At 41.8% G+C, this 9,395-nt stretch overlaps 1 protein-coding gene across 1 annotated transcript; it reads right to left on the bottom strand.

The window, feature by feature from the left end:
* Positions 1–4,127: 4,127 nt before the first annotated feature.
* On the bottom strand, positions 4,128–9,034 carry APELA (apelin receptor early endogenous ligand). Its single transcript, XM_027883935.1, has 3 exons — positions 8,602–9,034; positions 8,037–8,145; positions 4,128–5,700 (listed from the first exon to the last, which is right to left on the bottom strand). Exons 1-2 carry the CDS (start codon positions 8,675–8,677, stop codon positions 8,057–8,059), a joined length of 165 nt encoding a protein of 54 aa, XP_027739736.1. The 5' UTR covers positions 8,678–9,034; the 3' UTR covers positions 4,128–5,700; positions 8,037–8,056.
* Between the last annotated feature and the right edge of the window lie 361 nt (positions 9,035–9,395).

Raw genomic sequence — 9,395 nt, forward strand, 5'->3', positions numbered from 1 at the left:
TTCTGTCATTTCTAAGCTCATGTACATCTGGTTCCAACAGGCAATCTGTGCAGATTTTTTTATTACACTGAAGTTCTCACAGCAGTGTTGGCACTTAAAACTAGCACAGCTAGCCAAGCAAGGATGGCTGTACACTTGTTTCAAAGCTTTGCATTAAGTTTTATTCTCTTTCCATTTTTTTTCCATCATGCTTCAGATTTTCCCTGCTACTTAATGTTTCTCTTCAATGTAGAGAAATAGGCTACATAGTGTAGCATAACAACTTTATTGTATTTTGAGGTAATTTCTCCCTCCTTGACTGCTTAAGGTAAAACCTCAATCAATGAGTCATTGCTTTCTGGGGAACATGGTAGCTGGAAAACAGAGTGTGAGTTGCTGTGTGAGAACATTCACATCTTCTGCCTTTAATTTGTGGCTTTTCATAAACAGAAAAATGATAACAACCGCTCACCCCTTGCTCCAGTTTTATATCTTCATCATAACCCTAACTCTGTCTTGTTTGCTTAGTATCTTTAAGCTTTTTCTTTTGAGGTGGGGTGGAAAGGCTTTTCACATCTGTATGGGCTCCAACTAGGAGCTGGCCCTCTTTACTATTTACCCTGAACACATCTATACTGTGGCACTGGTAGAGCCACTGTGAGTTGTCAAGTAGGAGCTACTGGAGCAGGACAAGGATGACAGGCACAGTTGTGTGTCAGCCCCAGGGCCCTTGTCTGCACCTGTACAGGCCAGCCTTTGCCCTGCTCAGAGGCAGAAATACTCCTCAGCTTCCTGTGTTCCATTGGTGGTGGCTGCCCAGATGCATGGTGTGGCATTGCAGGGTGCTTCCATGGGCACCTACCCTCCTTCTGCTGGCCACCCTGCCCGGGGACTGCAGAGCTGCTCAGGAAGACTGTGCATTCACGTGCTTGATATGCAACATGAAAGGGCTGCTGCTGTGCAAGAGAGAAGCAGCTCAGCTGTGACCTTGCTGAGTTGTCATGCCACAGTGCTGAAATTGAACAATGAGTCCTAATTGTTCTGGTTAGGCTTGTTCTTGCTTATTTGGAACCTCTGCTGGTGTGAGGTTAGGTGCTGGGCTTTGTGGGGGCCAGTGCTGTCTGACCAGCTTCGGGGCAACCCTTGGTCCATATCACCAGTGCTGCAGTCTGGGTTGCTGCAGTGTCAGCACCCGTTCCGTTTATTATCCTTTGGGCTAGATCTGACTGCCTGAAGTAAAACCCGTTGTGTGCTGCACCTGCAGTAAGCACTGAAGCATTAGGTCCAAGCTTCAAGGGCGGGGAAAAGTACTGCTTTGTGAGCACAGGGGTTTGCACGTGCTCTACTACAAAGCAGTGTGTTGCTTAATCACCATCACAGCTCTTCTTGGGGGATGTGTGACAAACCTGCACATAGGTGAATACATGTGACTGTGAACAGCTGAAGTGGTGCTCTTTATGTAACTACAGCTGCCGAACTGCATTGGTATTTGCAGGTTCATGGTCTTGGTAAGATCTACGGGATTGTAACTGGGGCAGCAAGAGGATAATAAAATGAAGGAATGTTTCCTTATAAATGTTACAAATGTATGTTAAAATAAAAATTAAAAAAATGCATTTTGGTTTTTATGACTCAGGTATCACCCCAATAGCTTTTTATTTCTGTAGAAAAACAACGTATGTGTTTCAGGTTTGGGAAAAGTATTTCAGACCACCTAAGAAATATAAAGGATTGGGAGTTGCCCAAAAAAATGTTAACTTTGTGAGTTTTTAGTAATTTCTAGATGAAATGCTGAACTATGCTACATATTTTGTACATATGAAGGAAAAGATACGATGATCTTTTGTGAATACACATTATATATAAGGGAAAAACTCTCAGTTGATATTTCTGTTTTGTCTTTCTGAATAGCTCATAGTGAATATTCTGTATAAGCACTTTAATATCGCACCTCACAAGGGAAAAAAATGATCGTAAAAGATTTGAATAGGATTTTCCTGCTTTAAGGTTCTGCAGTACCATGCAGTTTAGCAGACTTCCTCTACTGAGTCAATCTAAAAAACTATTGCAGCAAGGACCAAAAGGACTTGGGCAGACAACAGTTTAACAGGTAACTCTCAAAGGAAGTGGAAAAGCATCTTCAGCCTTGGAATAAGTTAGGCTTATCGGCATTCTTTTAACTCAAGACACATGTTGCCCTGTTTGTGCTGTTGGGAGTGTTTCCCGCTTGGCACAAATATTTTGCAGCTGATCACTAGTAAGAAAGAAAGGCCATCGGAGTAGTGAGAGGTTAGTATGCTAATTGTACTTGTCTGATAATAGTTGAATATTTGAAATTTATTTACATATTAATGTTTCTCCTGATTGATGTCAATATAAATCTTATGTGACCCTTGGCTTTGTGTACAGACATTGAGATATTTATAGCATATGTATGTGGCGTAAGGGAAATATTTCCAGTCTTTATTCTTCTATAATTTCCTTTTTTCCATACTGGAAAGGGAAGAGGTGAATTGTTTATTATCCTTTGGGAACATGCTAAACTGCTGTTTCTCACCAAAGCCTTGCGTTTACCTCTGTTTCCTGTTGACCTGCTGCTACAAGACTTAATGAAATATACTTTAAAGTAAAATTTTCATTTTTCCAAGGTAACAACTATAAGAGTTAATTCTAAGTTTCAGAAATTCACGTTTCTCGGATTTTTGAAGTCTGAATCTGCCTTGTGATCAGGTCTTGATTGCTAGATTGCATCCATGCAAACATCATCAATTCTGATTTTCAATTCATGGCAATTTGTATTTGCACAAACTTCCTTTAAGCGTACACTGGTGCATGCTCAAGGACAGCTCAGTCAATTCACCTCTTGTAGCACTGTGTTCAAATGCTTCATGTTTACATATGTATGAACTCCTGTCGTGCAAAAGTGCTTTTACCATGAGCCTTGCATGGCACACGTCACATGAAAACAGGTAGTTTCAGCGAAGCCAAAGGCAAATCCAGCTCATCTGAAAACAAAGTCCTTTGAAGCTCCCACTGAAGTTAAAAGTCAGTGTAGTGTTGTGCTGTAGTAGGGTGCTACTACTCAGCTCTCTTAATTCTACTGTGCAAGGCATCTAGCACTTAGAAATGTATTTACAGTATTCAACCTTTAATGAGGGAAGTTACTGCACATTTTAGCTTCTGCTACGCTCCAGACTGCTGCTAAGCTCGTTTTTGTCCTGAAAAAAAAGCCAATTTTTTCAATTTGTGAGGACATTCAGATTTCATTCTGAGAGGTAATTAAAAATGTTGCTTGTTCTAGGCTCGGAGACAACACATAGTCCGGTTTTCTTGTAATCCTAGTGTGTAACATGATGTCATGTTACAGCATGCTGTGATTATATCAACTAGTTTAAAATTAGAGTTCTCTCTACATGCCTTTTATCAGTATTTTGAAAAATGTAGGAAAATTTTTCCATGAAAACCTATCATTTATTTGTGTCAAAAATTGAGTAAGAAAAGTTTTTACACACTGATTCCATATGCATCCACAGGGAAACTAGGCAAATTCTCCATTTTCTTTAAATGCGTTGACTTTGACAGCTGAAGAAAATAGATTTTGAGAAGTGTACAGAGTTTATTTAAAAGGAGATATTATTTGAAATGCATACTGTCTTTGTACAAAATATACAATCAACCAACCAGTTGATAAACATATCTATCAAAAATCATAATCTATGTCTTTTTCAAAGAAGATTTTATGGTATCAGCATGTCTTTAAAGAACAGACATTTGGAATAATTTTGCAGACTGACAACAGGCTTCCTCTGTGAAGGAACATTCATATATACCTTCTGAATAGATACATAATGTTTTTCTTACAATTTTGTCAAAGTTAATTGAATAATTATGGTTATATAAAATATCCAATGCCACATTAGATCCATATACTCATATACAACATAACTTAAACAGCTCTTTACTTTTCTTGCTTTCCCACACTCTTTACCTGTACTTCTAAACAGAGATAGCCATTGATACAGATGAAAGCCAAGTTAAATAAATAATTTAAACAATATATTAAGCCTCTTTGGAAAACTGCTTTTTTTTCAAGACTCCAAAAGTTTACCTACTGTTTGTTGGTATAGACAAGTTTGACTATCTTTTTATATGATTTTTCACAACTCCAGAATAGGGTGGGATGTTAATTTTTTTTTTTTTTTGTTTAGTATGCAGAGAAATTTGAAACTCCTGTTAAGCTCTGGGAGTATGAATTCGATTAAGTTTTCAAGTTCTTAGAGATAAGGGATTACATATAGACACGGATAAGGAAGTTTCAACTCTTCAGTTTTCTTGATTGCTGTTCTTTCATTTATTAGAAATTATGTGTTGCAAGAAAATTTTAATACTGGATTTAAACCATGACACTGCTGATCTTCACTCATCTTTATACATTTTATAAAAAGTAATGACATTTCAAGTCTAGTGCAATGACTTAAAAATCTGGGTATGTTTTATTTTAAGGTTTGTTTTAGTTGTGGTAATGAAAGGGCTACCATGTTTTCTTTTATATGTAGGTATGTAATTTCTGCTGATATAAAAAGGAGATGTGAAACATGTATTTTTAAGAACAAAACTCAAAGTTAAATGTCTTGTTGACCTACAGAGCTGAAAAGAACAGCCTGTTTTCTCTGAAATTCTCATTCATTGTAGTGCCATGTTCAAATATCCCATTCATTTAAATTACAGGAATAGAGCACTACACAACACTTTGGTTGATCAAACAAAGGTTTCTTTTCAATGGTCTATTTTTATGGTCTATTTATAATACTGCAGTGGGTATTTTAGGAAAACTACTATTAAGCAAACAGCTCTGTATTACTGAATTTTCAAGTATGTTTTAACTGTCTGGTTTGGCAGCCCTGTTTAAGAGCACAAATTTTTCTTTGCAGTAACAGCTCATTAGACAGGAGGATGGGCTTGACCTTAAGGCCTGGCTTAAGAGATCTGAGTTATCAGTTTTGCATGACCCTTGGCTAATCTTTTATCTCTGTATGCTTCAATTCTCTATCTACAGAATGAGGGATAACACTCTCTTTGCTTTCTTATTGTAAACTCTCACTATGCTTACTCTATGTGAAGCCAGTAGGATCATTAGTGTGGTACTGACTTTGGTACTATTACAGTTATGCATTCTATGTTATTATTAAGGTAATTCCATAAAGATGTAATGTTAGGCGTTAAAACACATATGTATATATTATTAATATATAAAAGTATAAACAAAGAGTGGACACAGTTCTGTACTGGAGTCTGACATTATTTCACCCTAAATAGTGCCCTATATACAGCCTGAATTGAGTATTTAACAGCACATCCAGTTTCATTCAGTCTGAACATTACATACCATTAGGAGTCCCCTTGGATGGATCCTTCCTTCTTAATGCCACTGGAACCCCAACTCAGGTTTGAGTTTGATTTGGTCTTTAGCTTTCACTAGTCATTAGGAGAGTCAAAGAATTTACATCGAATGATTCAACCAGGTAAGTTTCATGTACATCCTCCATCACTGCCCTTCCACCACCTCTTCCAGGTCCGGCAGAATGTGACAGACAGGACTGCTGAAGGCAGAACTGTGGAGGTGTCAGGTCAGCTGTTGTCGATCTGGACTTTTGACTAATTTAAATTCTCTGTTTAACTGTTGCTCCTTTGAAACACTGAAAAGCCCATTATGAAATTGCTAGGAAAAAAAAAAAGAGAGAGAAATAGTCATTATTAAGAGATTTAGTGTAAATTAGTCTCATATGAAACAAAATATGTTATTTGTGAAATACATGGATGAATTTTGGAGTAATGTTTCTTAATTTGGAAATTTCAGCTACAAAGTTTAAGGGGGAAAAACAACAACAACAACAACAAACAAACAAACAAACAAAAACAAAACAAAAAAAAAAACCACCAAACCAAACCCAAGAAGGTTCCTAATATAAAATTTTCTTTTAATTTTTTCTCCTGTGTTTTGCCTATGTAACTGATAAAAAAATCAAGTCCAACCCTCTTCTCATTTTAAATCTTGTGAGAGGCTGCTATGCTCATCCTAAGTTTCCAATCATTAGTTGAAATTCACGCTTAAGGGTCCATCCATCCTGTTTGCGTCTGCAAATAGCTTTATCCATATGTACAACTCTACTGAGATCAATAAGATTACTCATGTGAGTCAAGTTACCCAGGCATGTAAATATTTGCTGAATTAGGACTAAAAGTGGAAGGGAATGTAGGTGGTAAATCCTACTTAAAGATAAAGGAGCTGATCACCCACAATGATGACTCGAGAGTTAGTTCAGGTGTCTGTTACCCCTTACTCCCTAGTCAAGCTTTACTGAGTTCTAAACAGCTTTATAAAGCAGAAGCATCTCTACCTAAATGTCTACAAAATATGTTATGAATTAGTAAGTACACTGTTTTGCTTTGTTATTGACTTTTGTTACAAGAAATCAACTCCCCACAGAAAAGGAGATAACACTGCAAATACCTTTTACCTTGATATTCTGTAGGGAAAGTAATTCCAGTGTAAGTGCACATGTATAATGCAGCTACTGCAGTCTCAAGCAAAATGCATTCATTATATGCGGTTTCAGAGCTTATAAGAGAAAATGAAGATGCTTTCTACACAGACAATTTCCAGATATTAATGCTGAATAGGAGGAAAAGGGGGTTAAATTTACTTTTCTTGGGAGCTGAAGCAAATAATTCAGAATCGATTCAAGAGGTCCCTGGGCCTAAATTCCACTGTCTGTCCCTCTGTCCATTCAGTCTCTGCCTGCTGAGAGAATTGATCTGATTGCTTTATCTTTTTAGGTTTATGCTTAAACTGATGATAGAATCTCATTTAATCTGTCTCGTCTAAATGTAGCAGTGAGTAGACATGATATTCAGTAGTAAAGCATCCTTCTGGCATGCCCTCCTTTATACTCACAGCTTATTTCTGCCACTTAGTGTGCAAGACCATTAGAGATTAAAATATGTTCATCTTTTTTTCAGCTTCACAAATTCTCCAGTTTACCGTCCCATATGTACATTCCACGTGATTATAGGCCAGCACTATAGAGTGGAGTGGTACCTTTTGCACAGATGTTTTGGGAGTGGTGTAGGCTCTTCATCAAGGCAGTTTAGGCGTTGACAAGATTCTTGGTATTGGGTTGTTAAAAGTTTGACTTCGGTCTCCTTTTCACTGTTAAACACCTAGTAAATCAAAACATCTTGGTTCTACAGTGCACAGGTTCTGCCATCATTTACTTAGCATGCTGTCATGCCTAGGGCTACAACATTATTTTAATATATAATGAGTTTAGAAGATGCAAAACTACTGACTGCATGTTTTATTCATTCTTAAATTGCAAGAGCCCTGGTTTCCTTTTGATGCCCCCCTATTTGTATATGCTACCTGTGTGCTTCTGCAGTCACTTAGTATTTGAATGTATATGCCCTCATCAGCTATAAAGCATTAATGTTTTGCACTTGTATAGCCTTTCATCCAAGGAGCTCAAAGTCTTTTGCTGACAATGATTAAGAATTACAGTCCCCTTTGAAGTGGGTGAATGCTACTACCTTCATGTTACTGATGGGCAGAGTGAGGCGACTTCGCCCCGCATCCAACACGAAGGAAGTGTCGGTGCTTGAAGCCCCGGAGCATCCTCTGCAGCTGCTGCTTTGCCCAGCCCTTACGCTAATTACACTCTTTGCCCCGCAGCTTTGCCAAAAGCCTTGGAGGGCAGCGATCGGCCCGTTTAGCGGACTCGGTTGATGTTCACCCTGCCTCACAAAGGCATCTGGCCGAGGGGGGGTGGGGAGGGTGGTGGTGGCCGGCGGGACCCACGCACCAGCCCCAGGGCAGCGACCACCCCGCCGGGACCGCTCCAAAGCCCCGTTTTCAAACCAAACGAGGGGAGCCCGGATACAATCACACCTGTGGCCTGGCTTGCTCCCTCCAGCGCCTCTTGCACTGTACCGAATGGCAGGTGTGAGTTCGGAGAGATGCTCACTGCGGGGAGCGCTCCCGGCACACGCGGATTTACCTTGGGCAGGCTCGGGCGGGGGCTCAGGGGAAGGGCACCCTGGAGTGGAGCGGCATGCAGCGCCGGTGGGAGCAGCCGTGCCGGTGGAGCTTCCTGCGCAGGGCCAGGTTGACTGCGGAGAGAGGGAAGCAGGGCGTGAGGGGAGGCCTTCAGCAGTGTACCCCGGCAGTCGCGCCGCGGAGGCGGCCGGGGTCACCTTCCTCGGGATGGGGCAGCCCCGGCCCCACCGCTCCGCTACCCGAGACCTACCAGTGCCCTCCCCAGCCCACCCCGTGCAGCCGGTACTTCCCGGTAGCAGGTCTACAACAGCTGCTTACCTTGGGTCCCTATTAATCCCAGCCCCCCTCATCCCCGAAGTTGCCAAACTCCTGAGATACCTGAGGCATCCTCTCACGCTTTCTCTACACGTAGGGATGAAGCGCACAGATCGATGCGCCAAATAGAAACTCGTCTCGCGAGTAGAAACTCGTGTTGGGCGCGACGAGAGAAACACGCCGGAGGTGCCCACGGCAGGCACGAACCCCGCGCTCCCGTCCCGCCACATCCATCACGCTGAGGCGTCGCCTACCTGGCCGCTGTCCGTAGGCTGGGAGGAGGCTCGCCAGGAGCAAAAACACGATCCAGACGAGCAGATGGAGTCTCATGTCTGCAGTCAGCGCAGAGGCGAGCTCTGAGGGTGTGCGTATGTGTATATAGGCGAGGAAATGTAGGAACAGCGGCCCGCGGGGCTGTAAGGGGCCGGCAGCGCGGCAGGAGCCCCTGCCCGCTCACATGCCAGGGACAAGCCGGGGAGCCAGAGCCAGCCGCCTTCACCAGCAGGGTTAATGATCAGGCAGGGGCAAGGTTCCTGGATTGCACTGCGGTCTGGGCCTCCCTCTCCTCTCTTCTCCCTTCTATTTTTTTTCTGTCACTCCCCCTTATTTTCCATAAGCAAACAGCGCAGGAATGAAAAGCCCGTGTAAACAGCAGCTCCTGTAGGGCCAAGGAGCCTCTCGAACAATGCGGCGACTTCACTTTAAATTCAAGCCGGGCAGGAAAAAAACATATGTAAAACAACCCGCAATGTTCCCTCCCCCATTTGCAACTGTTTAAACTTTGCATTGCCCATATTGGTCCCACATGCAGACAGCAATGGCAGGGGCAGGAAGTCTCCCCCCCGACCTTTGTTTTCCCCCTCCCCCCGAAAGCAGAGGCAGGGAAGCCCTCCAAGCATGGCCCTCGTCGCAGCTCAAATGCTTTCTGTCTTCCCTAAACTAGCTGCGAAGTTGTGGCTATTCAAAGTGCAACTGACAGTAGTTAAGGCTAATGGGTGTCTTTTGTACCGTCCATTATTTTTAAAGGATCAGAATATTCAGGAATTAA

Source organism: Empidonax traillii, unplaced genomic scaffold (assembly GCF_003031625.1).
Source record: "Empidonax traillii isolate 1590-97213 ecotype Southwest subspecies unplaced genomic scaffold, ASM303162v1 scaffold137:size1056949, whole genome shotgun sequence".
Lineage (NCBI taxonomy): Eukaryota > Metazoa > Chordata > Aves > Passeriformes > Tyrannidae > Empidonax > Empidonax traillii.

What these genes read in the sequence shown, in the direction of transcription:
- APELA (XM_027883935.1), bottom strand. Translation starts at nt 8,677, where the DNA reads ATGAGACTCCATCTGCTCGTCTGGATCGTGTTTTTGCTCCTGGCGAGC. An exon ending in AGCCTACGGACAGCGGCCAG is followed by an intron (nt 8,146 to 8,601) that starts GTAGGCGACGCC and finishes CTCTCTCCGCAG; the next exon opens with TCAACCTGGCCCTGCGCAGG.